At 33.0% G+C, this 23137-nt stretch overlaps 3 protein-coding genes across 3 annotated transcripts; all 3 read left to right on the top strand.

Moving 5' to 3' along the window:
• Positions 1-4375: 4375 nt before the first annotated feature.
• On the top strand, positions 4376-5450 carry LOC132308754 (VQ motif-containing protein 22). The gene has a single exon (XM_059806961.1). The coding sequence runs from the start codon at positions 4445-4447 to the stop codon at positions 5120-5122; it is 678 nt and encodes a 225-aa protein (XP_059662944.1). The 5' UTR covers positions 4376-4444; the 3' UTR covers positions 5123-5450.
• Positions 5451-7998: 2548 nt separating this feature from the next.
• Positions 7999-10921, top strand: LOC132310498 (probable pectinesterase 8). The gene is made up of 5 exons (XM_059808667.1): positions 7999-8391; positions 8517-8688; positions 8803-9009; positions 10321-10580; positions 10691-10921. Exons 1-5 carry the CDS (start codon positions 8000-8002, stop codon positions 10842-10844), a joined length of 1185 nt encoding a protein of 394 aa, XP_059664650.1. The 5' UTR covers position 7999; the 3' UTR covers positions 10845-10921.
• Positions 10922-18694: 7773 nt separating this feature from the next.
• On the top strand, positions 18695-20836 carry LOC132308755 (zinc transporter 8-like). The gene is made up of 3 exons (XM_059806962.1): positions 18695-19366; positions 19558-19707; positions 20371-20836. The coding sequence occupies exons 1-3, from the start codon at positions 18758-18760 to the stop codon at positions 20674-20676; spliced, it is 1065 nt and encodes a 354-aa protein (XP_059662945.1). The 5' UTR covers positions 18695-18757; the 3' UTR covers positions 20677-20836.
• The last annotated feature ends 2301 nt before the right edge of the window (positions 20837-23137 follow it).

Here is a 23137-nt window from a genome sequence, read left to right on the forward strand (position 1 = left end):
GGGGTGTTAGTGTACTTTACCCTAAATTTTAACTAGGAGTGGCAAATGAGCGGGTTGAGCCGGGTTCGGGTTGGGTTGAAAATTGGCGGGTCAACATGGGTCAAGACCCTATATTTAACCCTTTCAGAACGGGTTGAAAATAGGCAGGGTCAACCCGTTATGACCCGTGGATCCATTAATTATTATTATTATTTTTAATTTTTTAATAAGTGCCAGACATTTACAAATAAATAAATAAATAAATATATAAAGTTATTTTTTTTTAATTGATTGGGTTTATATATATATATTTTGGGTTTATGAAGTTAGGGTTTATATATATATATATATATATGGGGTTTATATATATTTGTGGCCGATATCGCTACTGCTGGTGCACAGTTGTAATGTCATCAGTGTTTGGGACTCTAATTTTGCTTCCTTAGGGTTTTTCAATTACGGAAAGGGTTTATATATATGGTGTGAATTGTGAACTGGGCACGGAGATGTTGAATATTAAAAATAGAGTTTATGTTTTGGGTAGTGTAATTTCGCTTCTTTATCTTTTCTTTCTTTCTTGGAGCTTTATGAAGTTAGAGTTTATTAATTACTTCTGATTGAAAGAGTTTATTATTGGTGGTGTTTTTTTTTTTTTTCCTCCAATTTATGAAATTAAGATTTATCAACTATGGGTGTGAAATGAGCTTGGAGTAGTTGGATTATTATTATTACTTTATTATTTTATAATTAAAAAAAAAAGGAAAGTTTAAAGCACATCCATGTGTTCCCTTTAAGGGGAGCATTTAAAAAAAGTGACATATTTATAAAATTGCGGATAACTGTGTTTGGGTGGGTCAATTTCTTATCAGCAATTTTATAAGTAGGTGGATTAATTAATTAATTATTTATTATTTATTATTTTTTAAATGATGCATGCATTGTTATTAGGTAATTTTTATACTAATTTTTTTTTTTTTTTTATAATGAATTTTATATCATACAACAGTTATTCTACTACTTTGTCATGGTGGTTTTATTTTAAATAAAAAAATATTATTTAATGCTTAACTTTTCATCATATGTGTATAATGTTAATTTTTTTCAAAAATAAAAAGTTGAATACTTTAAATTGAAAATGTTATGTTTATGTACTTATTTAACAAATTATGTTTCTATGCAAATGGCTGAGGTAATGAATAACGTGAGAGGGCAGAGGAGTAGGAGGAATGTGGGAATGGGGCCACCCAACGCTATAATAGTAATTTTTTTTATTTTTTTAAAATATATATATATTTTTTATTATTATTTAAATTTTTTTTATTATTTTTTTAAATTATTTTTTTCAAAAGGTTTTAAAATTTTTATTTTTTAAAATTTTTAAAATTATTTTTTAATTATTAATTTTTTTTAGAAGAAGATTATAGAGAGAGTTGATTGATAAGAAACAAATTTAGAGAGAGAAGATTGTGAGAGAGAGAATTTTAGAAAGTGAAATTAGCAAAGTGCAATATAAAATAAATGTGTGTTACGTGTTTATTATGTGATGGGTAAAATATGGGTTGAATATGATTAACCATATTCAACCTATCTTGACTTTCAAATTAAATGGTTACAAATTATCCAACTCATCTTGACCCATAATTTCTGACCCATAATTTCTGACCTATTTTGTCGCTCTTAATTTTAACAATACGAAAAAAAACCCTTGGACAATACCAAAAATAAAGAAAGTGAAATAAAAATAACCATACTTGTATAAACCAGACTGGTTTATATTGCTGTCTTAATTTACAGCAGCAGAGTCGTCAGGTCGATGCAGGACAGTCAAGCCATGCCTTAATTCGCGCAAAGAGACAGGTAGAGAGAGAGATGTAGAGAGAGAGTCGGTCAGTCAAAACCAACGTGCGGGGTCAGATGGGCATTCAACAAAATGATCATCTCCGATGTATCTTGCTCTTAACAGTCCTTTTCTAACTTGTTCTTCTTTGACTACGTTCCCTTCTTTGACTACACTCTCTCTCTCTTTTTACAATGACCAAATCCTTTTCTTCATCGGCAGGAAGAGAAGAAATGTCCACGTGATATATGTTTGTGTGCAAATATGTTTCTATATATAACATTCATCCTAGACTTCTATGCCGATTCTTTTTCTATTCATTTATGATTGTGATGGAATTTTGTTTTTCTATTAAAATTATGACTTCTTCTTGAAATTGATTTTCTGACAAATAAGTTATTTTTTATTTTATTTTATTTTTTTTAAACTAATTATGCTGACTATAGTGAATATAATACACATACTTGAGCTGGATTAGGCCATTCGTTTATTAGTGATATCTATTCATGTACAAGTTTTGTAGTAAGTTCTAGAAGAACGGTATATCCGTATATGGGTACATTGGCACATACATTCGCACACTCATAAATAAAATATAAGTAGCTTAGTAGAGCGTTTAAACTGTAGCTTCAGCTCCAACCATGCGTGTTCAAGGCCAAGCTTGAGTTTGAGTGTGAACATGGTAGATTCAATTTTTCATAAATATGACGAAAAATTATAGAACATTGTATTCTCTTTTCTTTTTATTTCTTTTTTGTTTAATAAGGTAATGAATTTTTCTGTTTGCTTCGTGGTATCATATGTGGTATCATTGGGTCACTGACCAATAATTGAACTTCTTTTTCTTTTTCTTTGCTAAGAAATTAATATTTTCAAATACATTGAATTCTCATCTTTTCACTTTAAAAGAAGGTAAAAGTAGGTTCTTGCTACCTTGGATGATAAACAAACATTGAATAATAGTACTAAAGCTTTAAAAAGAAAAAAGAAATCAGGGTTCGGTTAAAAAGTATAATAAGGATAATGGTACAGAAGTCGTCCTATGTTGTGAGTATTTATATACGACAGCGTGAAGCTAACATATATAAATACAGAGTCTATCACATTGACATGTGCATACATAATGTCATTTGTTGTTAAAACACTTTTCACATCATCAATTCTAAGTTCGCTTACTTTTTCTTTTCCTTTTCCTTTATTTATTTATTTATTTATTATTATTATTATTATTTTTTATAGGTGGTACTCACATACCCATGTAGACTTGTTAATGGAATGAATTTTGGTCCGAATTCAATTTAAATTCGATTCGATTAATCGAATATGGATTGAACAAAAAATCCGATAACACGATTACGATCTTAATCCGATAATCTTTTAGTTTAACAAATCGAATATGGATTATGTTGATTCGATCCGATTAAAATTATATATATATATATATATATATATATATATATATATATATATATATATATCTATTAGAATTGTATTAGAGGTAATTCAAAAAAAAAAAAAATTATAATATTATATATACAATAGTGTGGTGTTTTCATTCACATGTTAATAACTCTCTTAATATACATACAAATAATATCATACTCTTTATAATTTATATATGTTAGTAATTATGATTTTAATTCGAATTTGAATTAAAATTATGTTTTTGATTCGATCCGAGTCCAAACTAAATAGGATAAGGATTGGGACATTCAGTCTGAGTACCTGTTAGTGATCCGAATCCGATAATTCGTTTGCTTTACAAATCGAATATGGATTTGATCGATCCAATCCGAATCCGATCTATTGACATGCCTATACCCATGTCTCTATTAAGACTTGAATATCTAATATCTCATTAAGAAGTAGAAACTTAATACAGCTAGTCCAATTTTAAATTCATTTTTCACTATAGGTAATTCAAATATTCACTTTCCACATAATCAATCTCAATTTCACTTTTCACTCTGGGAATTCACATATTCAATAATAGTACAACGACAATAAAGTATTTTTTAATTATTTAGACTCATCTATGTGAATTATATTTTTTTATTTTGCTTTGTCATAATCTCAGATAATTTACATCCTATCATATTTTGTTTTTACTAATTCAACTTACGGTTAACTTTAATTTTGTTTCTTTACTTAATATTAACTTGGACTATGACCTTAAAAAAAATTCACATATTCACCCCCAACTAATAACGTATTCACTTAAGAAAATGACATTAGGAGTGCCCAAATATCAGTTTGGGAGGTTTCCGGGTTGTTTCCCGAGACTCCAACCAAAGTCATCTCAGTGATCAACCCAACCCACCCACCCACTCTCTCTAAGTCGTAAGTCATGACGTGGCATCCGAGAATGACGTGCTCAAAAAGCTGTTGTTGCTTCCGAGAACCTGCCAAGCCATTCTCATCCCACGTGCCACCTCCAAGAGATAAAGGGTCGTGGATCTTAACAATCCTCCCAATTAATTTTACCAAAAAAAAAAAAAAAAAAAGAAAGAAAAAGAAAAGTCTTGATTTGACCAGATTGGTAGCTCACCATAAATAACAATCACACAACAACATGTTTCATTCTCTCTTCCAAGCAAATACTCAAAAAAAGGTCTGAAAGAGAGACATATGAGCTCTCTCTCTTCTCAATTCTCTCACATGAGTGAAACCATGTCAAGTCCTAGTGACTGGGCACACTTCTACCCTTCACCAGCAGCAGGAGGCCATGACAACCCTTCCACCACCATGTTCGGTGGCCGAGCCGCCTCCGAATCCACCGTGGTCACCAGCACCCAGGGGTCGGGCAGTATAAGCCCAACTGGTAGTCACCTGAGCCCAGAAGGCCGAGTGGCCAAACCCATCCGAAGAAGGTCTAGGGCTTCCAGGAGGACACCCACTACCCTACTCAACACAGACACCACAAACTTCCGAGCCATGGTCCAACAGTTCACGGGCTATCCGAGCCCACACTTCGCACCAGGGTCTCACCATGGTGGTGGTGCCACAAACTTCAACTTTGGGCTTGGGAGTGCTAGTCAACAAACAGTCAATCCAAGGGCAGTTATGGGCTCTTCAGCTGCTGGATATCAACTACAATTCCAACAACAGCTCCAGCAACAACAACAGTACCATCATCATCATCATCATCATCAGCAACCTCAGGATTACATGCTTTCACTAAGCAATTCAAGGCCCAACATGGATGTCTCTGATCATGGGTTTATCATGCAGACTATCTCGGCCCATGTGCCTCCAAGAACTTCATCGTCCAATGAAAACACCCAAAGTAACAATTACATGTTCTGAGAAAGGACATGAGAGAGATCTTTCGAAAAGAGAAAAAAAAAAAAGGACATCAGAGAGAGAGAGAGAGACAGAGTTAGGTACTGACTTTTGCATTGGGGGTGGACAACTATTGACCAATGTACATATTTTCTTAATAACACTTGATAGCAGCAATACTAGGATTAGGTTAGGCGCCATGTGATGTTTATCTTCCACTTTATTTTATTTTATTTTATTTTTAAATCTTATTGTATTGGTAAAAATTTGCCAAAAAAAAAAAAAAATTGTATTGGTAATTAATGTTGTTTCCTTGATTATTTTCTTAATCAGCTTGAAACCCTTTCTTTCATTTCCATGTAATATCTATTGCCTAATGTTTTGACAACAGTGTGTGAGCATGTACACTAAAGGCATCCTCTTCACAAACTTGCTCATTAGTCATTATTAATCTACCATTTTTCTTAATTATTTGAGAAGCTTGAAGTTGAGTTGTTTTTTTATTATTATTTTTTTATTTATTATTTTGTACCTATTTTCTTGCATGAGAAGGTCAAAGTTGGCTTTTTTTTTTATTTGAAAAAAATGGTTTTTTATAATTTGGGAATCGAAGTTCACCAACACATAATTTTTCTTACTTTAATAAAAAAAAAAAATGTTTAGGGTGTATTCGGCTGCACTAAATTGGAGTTTTAGAATGTGTTTAGTTGTATGAAATTGAAACCTTGAAATTAGCATTGGTGAAATTTGAAAAAAACTAAGAAAATTGAACCAATTTTTTTTTTCAAATTTCAATTCCAAGACTCAAATTTTGGTGTGAAAAAAGAATGTATCATGTTGATTTAAAGAGTCTATAAAAACCTAGAGTTTTTTTTAATTCAGCTGCCATAACAAGTTTTTTTATTTTTACCTTTTTTATCGCTTATTTTATTTTATTTTTTATATATATAAAAGAAAAGAATGTATCATGTTGATTCAAAGAGTTTACAAAAGTTAAAAGCATTTTTAATTGAGCTGGCATGATTATATTATTTATTTTTTATCTTTTTTTTTCCGTAAGGAAAAAAAATGTACCATGTTAATTCAATGAGTCTATAAAAAGCTTAAAGCATTTTTAATTGAGCTGGCATGATTAATTTTTTTTTTTTTTTTTTTCTCATTTCTTTCTGTAGAGAAAAAAGAATATATCGTATTGATTCAGAGAATCTATAAAAGATTAAAGTATTTTCAATTCAGCTGGCACGAAAAATTATATATATATTTTTTCTCTCATTTTCCAATTAACATTTCATTGAAAATGATTGATTTGAAAGCGACATCAAATGGGGGTGGGAAAGAGGAGGTGAATGTGAAGTCATTTTGGGACCATTGGCATGAAAAAGGAGAAAAATTAACTTTAGAAAAGTCAAATATATTCTCTTTAATCTTTGCTTAAATTAAATTTTATATGGATGCTTTCTGATTGGCTAAGATTACATCAATGTTTGTTTAGTCGGAATCACATTATTACGGTTTCGTAATTTCAACCTTATTACAGTGACCACACAATTGATTTATTCACAATAAAGCATATTACATATGGATTGATTAAAACACACCATATGTACTCTCTTTATCCTTAATTTATATTATTATTAAGGTCCTAATCTGGCGGCAACTTGGATGGACCCCCATCCTATACGTATTTATGTGTGTGTACGCAAATCAATTTTAGCTTTTTGGGTCATTTAAGCCCTACTAATTTTCAATGTTCTAATTAGTAGTAATTAGTAGTAGATTAAGCATGGTCCACTTTGTTGGGCCTAAGGACATCTCTCCTAGTCCCATTCAAGCCGACACTTGTCATCTAGTTTTTATTATTTTTATTTATTTTATTATTATTGTTATTATTATTTTTTTTGGGGGGTCATTGCCAGCATTTTGGTCGTCATTGCCTTTTTCATCAATTCATCAATGAAAATGTTCCTTCAAAGTTAAATTGAATTTCTTTATGCAGTATTATGAAGATCAAGGCTGCGAAAGATCAGCACGGTTGGTACAGTGATTATTTGGATCTAAACGTGAATGTTGTAAATTTTACACGTAAAAACATTTGAATTTAAATTAGGTGTGATTTAATGATAATTACATATATTTGTAATTTATTTTGCAGCCTCCTCTTATAGTGAAAGTCACCATTTTGAAATGCTTAAATCCTTAAATAAATAAAACTGACTTGAAAAATAATACAACATGGTTTAAACCAATTGAATTCAATTCAATAGTATCTTCAAACAAAGTTTTCACCTAAAAACAATCCCAAAAAAATAAAGAAGAGGCCACAAAATTTCTTCATCAGGCACTAAAAAGAGATATTTGTCTTGCTTAGATGAAAAAAATACAGCAATTAAAGATATTAATCTTTTTCAATACTAAGATGAGACCAACCTGAATTGAAGCTAGACCTACTAGTAATTTCATGAGCTATGCACACTCAATTGCAGACTTAGTCGTATATTTGATGATGGCGAAACTAAAGTAAGTTAATTTTGAATTGGATAGTAACTTAGCAGATGAGTCCATAGGCTATGCCTAAGCAACATAGAGGTTTTAAATTCCACATAAATTCCAAGTTAGGAATTGGGCTTGTGTTGGACATGGTGATCCAATTAAGGTCCAAATTATTCAATACAACCCACTAACATTTTGTATTTCAAGCATTTCCCATCTCAAGTTTGGTAGGTTGGGAATTGTCCCAAGAATAAACAGGGGCAGAGTGGTTTGCAAGACATGCCATCAACCCTTATGCTTCAAGTGCATATATTTTGTTACCTCTTAAATTCAAAATTGTCCATATATATATATATATATATATATATATATATATATACCCTCTCAACTATTATTTGGATCAGCCACAAAATGAGTCTCAAAAGCATGTCACTCACTCTTCTCATTGCCATTTTTGCAGCTTTGTCATCCAAACATTTCATCACTCCAGATTCACCATTCCTCAACTGCCTCATTGATTTTACTACTCTCGCCACCTTCCCATCAACCATAATATCAACACTAGTACCATACAAAAGTCTTGGAGGGCATCACCATCGTCGTCGTCATCCTAATAAAACAATAGCATCAAATTGCGACGATTTTCCACCTGATTTTCCACCTCCAGCCACTAACACGACGTCGATTATTTGTGTTGACTGGAAAGGGTGTTGTAATTTCACAACTGTGCAAGCTGCAGTTGATGCAGTTGGAGTTCTTAGCCAGAAAAGAACCATAATATGGATCAACAGTGGCATTTACTTGTAAGTTAATTAATTGGTCTTCCCTTCAATTTTTTTCTCTCAAGATTTTCTTTTTCAATTGAATATTTTTCATACTAGTGATCATTACTTTTTGTCACTGCATGGCTTTGATATATCAACTTTAGTGAGAAAGTCATTGTTCCAAGAACCAAACCAAATATCACATTCCAAGGACAAGGGTATACTTCTACTGCAATTGTGTGGAATGACACAGCCAATTCTGCCCACGGCACATTTTACAGTGGCTCTATCCAAGTTTTTGCTACCAACTTCATTGCTAAGAACATAAGTTTCATGGTGAGATATAATATATATTCAAACAATAATATCATTATCAACCATTGATTTAATTCTCACTTACATATATAAAACTTACATGTTCTCTTATATATGTATATCTTATTATATTAGAATGTAGCCCCAAGACCGAAGCCGGGTGATGTTGGAGCTCAAGCAGTAGCCATGAGAATAGGAGGAGACCAAGCTGCCTTCTGGGGTTGTGGATTCTTTGGAGCTCAGGACACTCTTCATGACGATAGGGGTCGCCATTACTTCAAGGAATGTTATATTCAAGGTTCAATTGATTTCATCTTCGGCAATGGAAAGTCATTTTATGAGGTACTAAATTAAATATATATACTATGTATATATATGCTGTATCTTGGCTTATGAGCAACCTCTAATTGCTGTGATTTTAACTCTATGTTCTTGCTGAAATATATGCTTGTGCATCATCCAATGTTACTATATATATAGGCTGCAATTTCAAAACACGGAACCTAATTGGCTGAATGCTACCTAGAGTTGCGGTTTCAGTCCACTAGAGACATTTATGGAGACACTATACACCTGAAACATGGAGATTAGAAACTATACCTTAAACTTTTCATGTTAATTTGAATTTTTAAGCATTAATTTGTACATTGTCATGGATAAAACATAAGTACTCACACACATTTCACAAATTGCCTACTATCAAGCTAGAACGTTGATCGGCAACCCCAAAAGATGAGTATCCTATGCCGATAGCCGATCAATTTGTCTCCATTGTCAATCCAAAAGGGCAAAAAAGAAAGTATCAAAACGGACCTGTGAGTGCAGATGGCAAATACGGCACCATTCGTGTGATGACCTTGTGGGCGGGTGTGCCGTGGGCGGGTGCGAGAGACACTGTCAAGCTACCACACTGGCGAGCTACGGGTGCATAGTCCCACATTGCCGGGATAGAGTAGAGGTGAAGTGCTTATATGTAAGTGTGTCACCTCCAATTGGTATGAGGCCTTTTGGGGTGAAGCCCAAGAGCAAAACCGTGCGGGCTCAGGCCTAAAGCAAACAATATCATACCATGTGGTGGAGTGGGTCATTACAATTCGAATCCCTCACAAGGTTACACCATTCGGAGAAAAAGGGAAGACTTTTTAGCCTTTTATTTCATATTGAAAGGAAAGATTTTCTTCGAAACGAAAATGAAATGAACCACTTCGGAGGATGTTCTGAAGTCTGCCCCATATAATGATGTGTCTTTCCCGGCTCGAATTGTTCTTTGTCTTCACTTGACCCAGAGAAAGATGGGAGGGGAGACCCGCCTGTCGTGGAATGTCTTCGACTTAGAAAAGTTGGCATTAATTCATGGGACATAGCCCGGATGTCCTCCTTAATTTGAGAAGCTTGTCTGTTCATGCAAATGTGATTTGTAATCGATGAAAGAGATGAAGCTAGTTTTGGGGAGTGTTTGGTTTAGTTTTACTTGGAAATGAAAAACAAGAAGAAAAAACAAGAAAATAGTTTGAAAATTCACTTGGTTGATTTTTCAAAATCTTTTTTTTTTTGACAACATAGTTAATAAAAAGGTCCAATTCTGTTATATTTGTTATTTGGGAATGTTTTTCTGTTTTTAGAATTCTTAAAAACTGCATTACGTACCTGCAGAATTGCCAGCTGATATCTATAGCCAATCCCGTAGCTGTGGGATCCAAGGGCATAAATGGAGCGGTTACAGCACATGGGAGATCTTCCAATGATGAAGATAGCGGGTATGCATTCGTCAACTGCACGGTGGGAGGGACTGGAAGAATATGGCTAGGCCGAGCATGGAGGCCCTTCTCCAGAGTCATCTTTGCATACACAACCATGTCCGATATCATCGCGCCAGAGGGATGGAATGACTTCAATGACCCTACAAGAGACCAGTAAATTATTTACTAATTTCAGTTTGTTCGTTAATGACTAATGAATTAAATGAATCCTTGTTGATCAAGTACTCGATCATGAAACTAATTTAAGCGGTTTGAACACACAGGTCTATTTTCTATGGTGAGTACATGTGCTCAGGAGCAGGAGCTAATGTGACAATGAGGGTGCCTTATTTGCAGAGACTCAATGACACACAAGCTTCTCCTTTTCTTAATGTGTCTTTCATTGATGCTGACCAGTGGTTGCAACCATACTCCTAGGATTTATTTATGAGCTGTGTCTTTCAATTTCAATGTAATTAAAATGATAATATAATTCATCATTTATTCATGTTTAATTAATTTGTTCATTTTTTCTATCTATACAAAGACTTAACATTATTGAAAACTTTTATGTTTGACAAGACAATAAACCTCTCTTATATGTTTAATTGTAATACCAATACGAATACCAACCCTTTTGTAGGATTCTGTTGGTCAACCATTTTATCCAACCAAATCTGACAAAAATCTAATTGGTCCGTCCACTGTGTGTGATTAAACTTAATTAAATTGGTGAGAGAAAGTGAGGAGGAAGGATTATTAATGTGATTTATGATGGTGAGTGATTAAACTTTATTAATACACCATGTATAAAATGCGATAAGTCGATTTTCTTTGTTGTACTATCATCACAAGCTTTATTTGTGTACACTCTTAAATTCAAGAGTTGAACTATAATATATTAAATTCAAGCTAGTAATTCTTTGCATTATCGATTCAATCAACATGCATAACAAATGCTTCGCCTCTACAATCTCAAAATTAAAACCTAAAAAAATATGAAGTAATTAATATGGCAATTATCGCTTTCTTCTTTTTCTTTTTCGATCTCCATATGGGTCTGGCTACGAGTCTGGCCCAATATTTAGTTACACTTGGCATCAGGCCCACAACAGTTTTTTTGGGCATCCATATATCATATCCCACCCAAGTTCCTAATTTTGCCTCATCCTTCGCTTCAATTTGCAAAAGCTACCACTAATCCTGGTTCATATGCACAAAAGCCACTTATGCAGCGAAAATTTTCAAAATAATATATTATTCTCTTTTTACACGTGATGAGATCTTGTGCGTGCCATTTTGGCCCATAGTCACACAAATAAAAGCAGATTCTTGTTAGATTTCATATAATTACCTATATGAAGTTTAGGTATATGTATAATAAAATGGTACCATTTTAAAGCGGAATATGAAAGTGATATTTTAAATACTAAAGCGGAATATGAAAGTGATATTTTAAATACTAGTAGTAAAAAGCATAAGGCAATAGCTTATTATTAGTGAGCGGATGAACAAAAAGGATAGCCATGTGACGATGTCAACCAAGGGAAAGCCTCAAACGCGGAATGCAAGGATATGACTAAGTTGGAAAAGGCACACCTCCGCTTGCTGCTGCTGCTGCTGCATGTGATTAGTGGCTTATGAGCGAGGAAAGAAAATGATGGATCGGAGTCCACAGTTACATGACCCGCCAAAAACATCAGTCTAAATAGTAGTAGTTGTTTTGAATTCAACATTTCTAAGCTACGGGGAAACTAAGACTAGGTAGGTATTTATTGAGTAGGGTAAAGTGCAAAAAAAACCTCTTAATTATGGGCATTTTGCAAATAATCCCCCGAACTACAAGAAATCCCCTTAAACTATCAATTTGTTACCGTTTGAAAGTTCTTACATACTTCATGCATTAATCTTCCATTATTACATACAATTATCATCACATTATCGTCACATTTCACTTGCTGCTGCAGCAGCATATGCTTAGTGGCTTATGAGCGAGGAAAGAAAGTGATGGAAGTCCACAGTTACATGACCCGCCAAAAACATCATTCTAATAGTAGTTGTTGTTTTGAATTCGACATTTCGAAGCTACGAGGAAACTAAGACTAGGTAGGTATCTATTGAGTATTGCTTTTTGTTGTGGACCTTATCCAAAGAACGTGGAATCCCTTTGTAGCCTTTTCGCAATTGTTGTGAGGTGTGATCCGTGTTTGTTCTTTGTTTTGAGCATGAGCAGTAACCACGTGGTCGTTAATTATATCTTCTCAAAATGAGTGGAGTGAGCCATGTGTGATTCGCTCTCAACAACTAAAATCACTGCTTTCATTCAATATTTTAATTTTATAGGATTTCGATTAGTATTTTTTATTTTATTCTCCAATATATTGAAACAACGTGTTTAATCAAAAGGGTAAAAAGGAAAATGATGAACCACCGCAATTAGGATGACTATCACCAAAGAAAACATAAATTAACATTAAATTGCAAAATATGTGACCAAGTACTCCATATGAATAGCAGTAACCAACAACCAAAGCCCCAAGGGACCAAAATTTCAATTAATGGGGACAGAAAATAGACATTAATAACTAGTTTTTAAGTGAAAGTAGCCACACTTCCACTATCTATAACATAAAGGAAAGAAAAGGAGCGTAGGATTCAAGTCACTAAATCATAACCACTAAAATTCGAACATATACACACGCATATTTATATATAGACATCACTTGAAGAATTCTTCTACCGCTGAAGTCAACATCCATCGTGAAACTACCAGGAAACTAAGATTTGGAATGTGTAGTAGTAGTAGTAGTGTGTGTTCTTTTTGGAGGTGAAAAGGGTATGCTCTTTAATTTTTAGCCTTTTATATCTTCTCAATATCTCTGTCTTTGTTCCTTCTTTTGTTTTTTCATCCATATTCCCTTTTTTATGTTTTACTTTTGCTTTTTCATTCTAATTCCCTTTGTTTCACAAACTAACCAAAGCTGCATTTTTTTTTCTTTTATTCAGCACCATACAAAATAAAACAATTTTTATCAAATGCATTTTTTTTCATTGTTACTGTTATGATAGAATGCATTTTTTATTTTTTTTTTACTGTTTATTGTTACAATAGTAACATTACCCAACAAAAACAAAACGCATACCAAACAAGTCTTAAATTTTTTTCTATAAATTTGGATAGTAGAAACATGAGATAAAGGAGGTTTCTCCTAATTTTAGAGCAAATCAATCATTTTTCTGATTATAACTTTCAAAAATGACGACTTAATTATTTGGCAAAGACATGGTTGTAAAATTGTAATAGACCCACATGTATGAACGAACACACGTTTAGGTTTGATTCTCTTACGAGATTTTGAAAACTGTTGTGATCGCATTGTTTATAATTAACACTGGCCATTTATATATATATATATATAACAGGAACCACCATTTAGTTGTCACATCCCATCCCTTTTTTCATTGTGATGAAGGGGTAATTTCAATTAATTGGTTCAAACAGTAACTGGGTGGCGATCATATATATATATATGCCACCTAAAAAATCAAGCAATCATTATCATATTTATCTTTTATCATGTTACATTCATTTGGCCTATAAGCGTATAAGATAAATGACTTAAAATAAAAAATAAAAATAAAAATAAAAAAAATCGACTTTAACATTAAATAAGTTGAAAAGTAGTAGAGAGGTAAATAATGTCAATTTATTCAGTTGACCTAAATAATCAGTCTTTAAAAAGGTTTGTTGGTATTTTCTTTCAGTTTAAAAAAAAAAAAACGAGAACTATTTACATGATGACCCAAATTTGGGGGGTTAAAAGGAGTAGGTTGACTAAGTCAACTGAATGTATAACTGCACTATTTTTGCTGGGAACGCCACTTTATGGAGAGAGAGAGAGAGAGATACATTGAACCAGTTTATCGCTTTTCCTGATGAATTGAACAAAAATAATACCGTAGAGGGGTTGGCGTGGGGGTTGGGTGCGCCTCTTTCGGATAACAATTACAGTAGGTGCTATGGATGGATGGGCCACCAGCCAAGAAATACAAACCAGACGAAGATGTGAACTTTATGTACAGAACTCTGAAATTTTATTTGAATTCAGTCAGTCAAAAAGGTTGTATTGTGATCAATAATGCAAGGGAGTTAAAAGAAAAAATTCAGTCAGTTAAAAAAGGTTGTATTGTTCTTGAAATTCTATTGTCAAAAATACTTAGCGTTTTTCTCACTAACAAAAAAAACTTCAAGATTTAAATACATTTCAAAATTAATTCTTAAAAATCACAGGAAGGAAAAAAATTAAAATTAAACGTACTCAAAATACAATACGAAAAGAAAAATAAAAGAAAAAATTATAATCACTATTGTCATCAATGATATTGAATGGCTCATAAAGTTTTGATAGTTCTTACATACTCCATGTGCGCAATAATATTAAATCCTAATTAAAATAGAGCATATAATTAATACAAAGTAGAGAAATAATTAAGTACCGTAAGTGACCAAAACCTTAAATACGGGGGAGAGAGTGAGACAAATATATATTTCTATATTTAAAAGGGTAATTTTGGTATTTGAGAAAAAATAATTATTTATTTATAAAATTAAGGATAGAAGTGTTATTTCCTTTAAGATTGTAATGCAATCGTAAAAAAGAGAGTGCCTATAATTAAGTAATATTATAGGATAATGTTTTTGTCCTACCCCATCAAGACAAATTGTTCTGCACATCATTAATGTATCTCAATAAGAGGTTGGCACCTCTTTTAAATTTAAAAAAATACAAAATATGGGTTATACCCATTTCTTAGAGTTAAACTCGACAAATCTATTGGGACACAATAGCATATAAGACACACATCTACCTTAGGACAGATCTGGAGTATTATCTAATATTATATATATTGATTAATAGATGTCATGTTAATACATGTCATCTATATACATACTATTAAAGTTAAAATGACTAATATATATCATATTAAATATACTATTGCCTAATCGCTGTCATACTTGTTAACATATATCATGTCATGCTAATAGATCATGTCATCTCACTTTTATAATACGGAGGTGTACAATTTTTATTGGATTTTTTCAAAGTATAGTAGTAGGTAATGACATTTCAAATAAATCCACACGGGGTGAGTCCACATAACTTGAATTGTTCTTATAATTTTAAGGCAATAAGAGTAAATTGAGAATATTAAAAAAATAGTATAATAGAAAAAATGGGACAAATAATTTTAAAACAGTCAAAAATAAAAAAATAAATATTTTTTGTGAGACGGAAGAAATATATAATATTAGTTTTTTTTTTGGCTCTGATTATCCGTTTTTAGTTTACGGTGAAAAACATTTTCTACTTAATCATTTCGACTTGTATAAGAATGCAAATATACTGTGGCCTCTAATTTGCTACAATTCACGGAGGGGTAAAACTTAAAAGGAGTATGTTGATTAAGATTGAAAAATATGCTCACCAAAAAAAGAGAAGGGTAATTCACAAAATGATAATGTTGACACCCAAAAGGATCCAAACATCCCAAAAAAAATGTGTATTATACTTCAAAATTTTATTAATTTTAGTTCAAAAAAATCAGAATATTTTGAAAAACAATTTTACCCTTGATCAATACAAACCACATGTATTGGCTCGGCCACCCCAAATCCCCAACTTTTCGTATCTCTCTAAGCTCCCACACCCAACATCCGCTGCTCTCTCTTTTTTGGGTCGAACCCAATACCATAGACAACAATGTTGCATTGCAATCCATGATTTCGAAAAATTAGTTCAAAAAAATCAGAATATTTTGAAAAACAATTTTACCCTTGATCAATACAAACCACATGTATTGGCTCAGCCACCCCAAATCCCCAACTTTTCGTATCTCTCTAAGCTCCCACACCCAATATCCGCTGCTCTCTCTTTTTTGGGTCGAACCCAATACAATAGACAACAATGTTGCATTGCAATCCATGATTTCGAGCAAAACGCGAAGTTGAAGATATTTATAGCATAGTTCACAGTATCGGCTACGATCGTAGTATCGATCGCAATCGTGATATAACGAATTTGGACAAATTGATTAATACGGGTCACGTATCGAACTTAAAAAATGATCAACTCTAATCGGATGATACGACGAACCATTCATACTATTTTTTTTTTCCAAAAATCCTAATTACTTTTGTTTATGATCTGTTTGTGAAATAAAAAAAACTACGGTTAAATAATTTTACTTTGGATGTAATGATTTACAAAAGTTGAAAAGATAATTTAAGAATTTAAATGGGTGAATTAAAAAATTAAACGATAATAAACCAGTATAATTTGCCCCCAAAAAACATGAAGAATGAAAATGGCATGCCTTGCTGCTGGTACCAAATTGGAGAGAGAGAGAGAGGGGGGGGTGTACATAGACGCATTGACCCAAAAAGGTTAGAAGAAAGTTAAGAGATGTACCGTTGACTTGACCCGTCCACAAAGCCAAAGTCCAGTTGAAAAACAAGGTCCCCCTCACTCCCATCCAAGAGCTGTTATTTAGTCTAGTCTACATTTGCGGGCGGTCCGGTGGGGCTCTTTCTCATCGTTATTATTTGGAGTACAATCTCTGCAGGTAACCCATGCCAACCAATTTCCAAAAATATCTCTACTTCAATTGTTGACTTCACACCCAATTTTATTTTTGGTTTTTTGGTACCAAATTATCTTTTACTTAAAAAGATTTTCTTGTTTTCACATTTTCTTGACCAGAGGAGTTTTCTCCCTTTCATACTTGTATGTTATATATATATATATATATATATATATATATATATATATATTTTAATTCTTACATTCAATTTGGGTTTCCAATAATTTCCTTTTATTATCAAATTCTATCATTACTCTTAAATGTATGTTGCCTAGTAAATTATCAAAAATTTAAAAAACCAAATAAATCACTCATTACTGGAGAAAATCTATAAAACTTACACTAATTTACAATAAATAAATAAAACTAGAAGACAAGTCAACTTATTAACATTGCACATTAATTTAAGAAGATATCCCTCAGGAAGAAATCAGGCTAGCTTCTAAGTGATGTCTTCTAAAATAAATCTGCAATCTTAATAATTTGACTTGCCTTCTAGTTTTTTAATTGTTTTTCTCAACTTGTTAGTTAGATTAATAGGAATCTGTTTGCTTGTATATTAAGATCATGAACCCACCATCATCCAATTTTGAGAACTAAACCAAAAAAAAAAAAAAATTCATAAACTAATAAAATTAAGAACACATTAAAAGATTATTATTATTATTATTTTGTATAGAAGATAGATTGGGAAGAGGAGAAGATTGTAAACTATAAATTTTCTTTTAAAAAAAAAAAAAAAAAAAAAAAAAAAAAAAACCAACTAGATTAACCCTGCATTTAGAAGATTGTATAGTTAAGTGAATAATGATTTCGAATTCAAAAATATGATAATTTTGATGAATTTATGTAAGTAGAGAGACTCGTGATGAATTCATGCTGACTCCTCCTAATTACTTATTAAAATTATTGTTTGCCGGTTGGAAAGGCAATTACAAGAAGAAAAAAAAATGCATTGTCAGAGGCTTGCTGACGTTGACTTGCGTATTTTAAGGTTCCCTTTTTTTACCGAGAGCTTGATTAGGGTTTATTAGATGCTTCTAATAAATACGAAAGCTCATATAAATTAATTTCCACACTTCGTTATGTCGACATGATTTCCACACTTTGTTATCAAGTCCAACAAATCATAGGAAACTCCGAATTTCTTTCACATTCAAACTCCCTCTATGTATATAATTAATTAATCACTTAATTTGGGGTGGGTCTCTATAATCTCTCCTAATTTAATTACGTACACACGTGTCACATATACAAGCATAATCATAGGATTTTACCAACAAAACAAGATCAGAAATATAGCTAATAATTAAGTCCGCATAAAAAAATATTCTTAAATGACTTCATTATTTCTCTATCCAGTAGGTCAACACCTTTTTTTGTTTTGTTTTTCTTTTCCCTTAATCACATTATTATCACATATCTTAAGTTCATGTCCTCATTATTACACATGGTTTGACCAGTTTAGCCCTATGGTGAAAAAACCAATAACCGGCCTATTTCTTCAAATTCTAAGTTTTAATTTATTTATTTAAAGATCAAAGCAAAGTTTTTAAGGTAATTTCATTCTTCTTTTTGTGCCATTCTTCTTTTTGTTCCTTATTTATTAATATATATGTATCTGTATATATATATATATATAGTCTTAGTTACTTACTATAACTCTATCTCCCTTGAACACTCTCTCTCTCTCTCTCTCATTCATCAACATGAACAAGCTCGTTCCACTGTTTTTTGGCCTTCTTGTTATTCTTCCAACCTTAGTTTTGAGTGAATGCACCTGTGATGAAGAAGATGGAGACCGTAACAAGAGTGAAGCACTCAAATATAAGTTGGCCGCCATAGCTTCCATCCTGGTGGCCGGTGCAATCGGCGTCTGTCTTCCGATTCTCGGAAAGTCTATACCGGCTTTAAGTCCCGAGAAGGACATCTTCTTCCTAATCAAGGCCTTCGCGGCCGGAGTCATTTTGGCTACGGGTTTCATACACGTCCTGCCCGACGCCTTCAATAACTTGACCTCTCCGTGCCTCGCCGACCACCCGTGGGGCGATTTTCCGTTCACCGGATTCGTGGCGATGATGTCGGCGATCGGGACACTCATGGTTGATGCCTTTGCCACCTCGTACTATAAGAGGGCTCACTTCAACAACAACAACAAGCCTCAGCCTTTGAATGGAGATGAGGAGAAGGTTGGGGAGCATGCAGGTCACGTGCATGTTCACACCCATGCCACTCATGGCCATTCTCATGGCTCCACCACCTCTTTGGCCGAGGATTCGGCCTCATCCGAACTCATTCGACATCGTGTCATATCACAGGTAATTTTTTGTTGATCAATTTCTTAATTATTTGGTTGTTACTGTATGATGATCAATTTTTATATTATAGTGTCTGTGATTATGTGTCATTGTGGTTCACGGATTTTGTTGGGATATTTGTTATCAAGTACATATGGTATTGTTTGTTTTGGTTTGAGTTTTGGGTATTTAATTTTGGTTGGTTGATGTAGGTTTTGGAATTGGGGATTGTGGTTCACTCAGTTATCATTGGAATTTCATTGGGTGCTTCTGAAAGTCCAAAAACAATAAAGCCTCTTGTAGCTGCCCTCACCTTCCATCAATTTTTTGAGGGCATGGGACTTGGTGGATGTATCTCTCAGGTAATACATATCTATATTTTATTTCATTAGGACTAGGATTTCAGAGAGATGGTGAACAATCACCAAATAAATATGATATTTGTCAAGAACACTTTGCCCTCATTGATTCTAAAGTGTAGTTGTGCCAAAGCAGTCTTCTAACAATAAATTAGTCAAATTTCTAATCTGAAAGCATATCCAATGACTTGTTTTTTCAAAGTCTACAATTTCTGAGAAGTAACTGTTTGTAAATTTTCTTCTTCTTTAATAACCATGTGCAAGACTTTTTGGATTTCATCTTTTAAAAAGTCCAGCATAAATGAATAAATATCTTTATAATTAACTTGGTGTTGTTATTGTCAAAACTGGATCATTAGTCCAGCTCCCCCTTTGAACCAACTGGTATAATGGACATTTGTGATTGTGTATACCAGTATTTATCTATCCATCCCTTTCTTTCATATTGGGATTTTCATTTTCTTGCAGTTCTTCATAGCTGGTTCTTTGTTTGTATATATATATATATATATATATATATATATATATATATATATATATATATTAATAGTTGAAAATTTGTTTATCATTGTTAAAAATAAATAAAGGTAAAATTTTGTTTACATTTGTTAAAAATTTAAAAATAAATAAAAGCCTAAATTTCCTTTGCTCTTATTCCTTGGGTAGGCAAAATTCAAGGCTGGAGCTATAGCAACAATGGCTTTGTTTTTCTCTCTGACAACCCCGGTTGGAATAGCGATTGGGATTGGAATTTCAAATGTTTACAAAGAGAATAGCCCAACTGCCCTGATTGTTGAAGGCATTTTTAACGCTGCGTCGGCTGGGATCCTGATATACATGTCGCTGGTAGATCTTCTTGCGGCAGATTTCATGAATCCAAGGATGCAAAACAGTGGAAGGCTTCAATTGGGGGCTAATGCTTTTCTTCTTTTTGGGGCTGGATGTATGTCTCTTTTGGCGAAATGGGCTTAAACCTCAAACTATGGAATTTCAATCTCATGTTTTTTTTTTTTTTTTTTCCCTTTTTAATTTAGTTTTTCTCCAATGTTGTTCCTCATTACATTGTAAAAATAGGAGGCTAAAGAAAGAAAAACAGAACTTTAAATGGTGAAAAAAAATCTTGTTTAGTGCATATTACTGCATCTTTCTGGTTCGTCCTTATGCTTGAGAAGAAGTGAGATTATGTGGAATTGCAAGACCATTATTATGTTTTGGACATAAATGTGCTAAACTTTAAAAAAATGAAAAGAAAAATTAAACCTTTAATAATCATTGGATTAATAAAAAGGGAGCTATACATTTTACCTTTAATAGATATCAAAGAAAAAAAGAAGAATTGATTAGTAACATCAAATCAAATTGTGACAGAACAGGCAAGGCAACAACCGCTAATTAAATTAGATTCGAACTCGCAAGTTCAAAGGATGCATAGTTGTGTGAAAATTTTCACGTCATAAAACAAAAATAATAATAATAATAATAATAAAATAACAACAATAACAATGTTATAATTTTATTTTTAATTTTTTTTATCAAGCCAGCACAGGCCAAGGCAGAGGCCAAGGCAGGTATATAACAAGTAAAGTATTTTCCTGGGATTTCTGAGGCCTTCTCTTGGTCTTTTGTGATGGAAGAAATTATTCCAATGTATCAGTAACATCAAATCAAATTGTGACAGAATAGGCAAGGCAACAACCAATAATTAAAATAGATTGTCTCTATTATAATTTTGACTTAAGAGGCGAGGCAACAACTAAATTCGTCCGTCTGTCTCCATTATAATCTTGACTTAAAATGTTACTCGCGCTGTGGGACAGGGATTGATAGTCGGAGGTTTATCTAGTAATTACAAGCTAAGTCACACAATCATTCTTAACAGATGTCGCTTTTACGTTTCGAGCGCGCTCTGCGTGCGCTCTCGCTCAAATTCTTATTGTTTATGATTTAATTTTGTCATTCTCACGCTCTATCTATCACTTTATGACTTAGGTTACAAGTTCAAAGGACGAATATTTACAAAGATTCCCATGTCATAAAACCAAAAAAATATTCACAAAATTAGATTTATTTTATTTTATTTATTATTATTATTATTTTATCAAGCCAACACAGGCCAAGGCATAGCAGAGATGAATATAGAAAGCCTGAAAGTGGTATTTAACAGGTCAAGTATTTTCTTGAAGTTTTATGATGGAAAATAGGTCAGGCAACAACCAATAATTAAAATAGATTCGAACCTGACCTTCTCTATTATAACTTTAACTTAAGAGGCAAGGCAACAACCAAACTCGTCCGTCCATCTCCATTAGAACCTTGACTTAGAATGCTACTTGCGCTGTGGGACAGGGGTGGGTAGCTGGAGGTTTACCTAGTAGTTACAAGTTAAGTCACACAATCATTCTCAATAGGTGTCGCTCTTACGTTCCAAGCGCGCTCCGCGTGTGCTCTTACTCAAATTCTCATTACTTATGACTTAATTCTGCCGCTCTCATGCTCTTACTCTCGAATTCGCTCTCGCTCCCGCTTCCACTTTCTGTGATTTAGATTACAAATCCAAAAAACGGGTAATTGCGAAGATTTTCACGTCATAAAACAAAAAATCACAAAATTAGATTTTTTTTTATCAAGCCAGCACAGGGCAAGGCAGAGCATAGGTGAATATAGAAAGCCTAGAAGTGGTATATAACAAGTCGAAGTATTTTCTTGGAATTTCTGAGGCCTTTTCTTCTCTTGGCTAAGTTGGCTTGGCCTTTTATGATGGATGAAATTAAAAAGTTAGAAATGGACTGTAAGACCCCAAGCTAAAAATAATAATAATAATTCATTTCAGGTGGCTCCCACATGAAATTTATTATCACATGCCTTTTCCCAAGTGTTTTTAAAAATAGGTTTAATATTAGCTCATCTTAATAATGTTAAGGCCTGCTGCTACTAACATATCTTCTCGTTTAAAACAGGAGTAGGATAGTATTGTTTGAGTGAATTTACTTGGCGACAAAATAATACGGAGTAATATAAAAAAATAAAAAATAAAAAAGGAAGCAAACTCTATAAGGTAAACAACAATGAGGGTACAAGGCCCAAGAGTTGGCCCAGAACCAAACAACAAAAGCCGAAAAGGAATACAAGCCAGCCAAGCCCGACCCTAACCGAAAGCGAAGCAAACAAGGGAAGGCAACTTACACATCGCAGCAATGTTATGCGAATGCGACCATGGAAATTCAAGGAGAAAAGTCTGCATTTGACAGTGTTGAAGGCCAAGCTTGAGAAACCGAGCTTAAAGATAAACGATCCATCTTCAAGATTTGTTAGTAGGATTCCATATGGAACTCAGCCAATTAGGCTTTCCACACTTTTATGTAAGTCCAACTGTTCATCATATATAGAAATTTTCACATTCAAAGGTCCCTTAAATATATATATACATACATAA

Source organism: Cornus florida, unplaced genomic scaffold (genome assembly GCF_030987335.1).
Source record: "Cornus florida cultivar Cherokee Brave unplaced genomic scaffold, ASM3098733v1 CherokeeBrave_3.0.0_Hap2_Chr05, whole genome shotgun sequence".
Lineage (NCBI taxonomy): Eukaryota > Viridiplantae > Streptophyta > Magnoliopsida > Cornales > Cornaceae > Cornus > Cornus florida.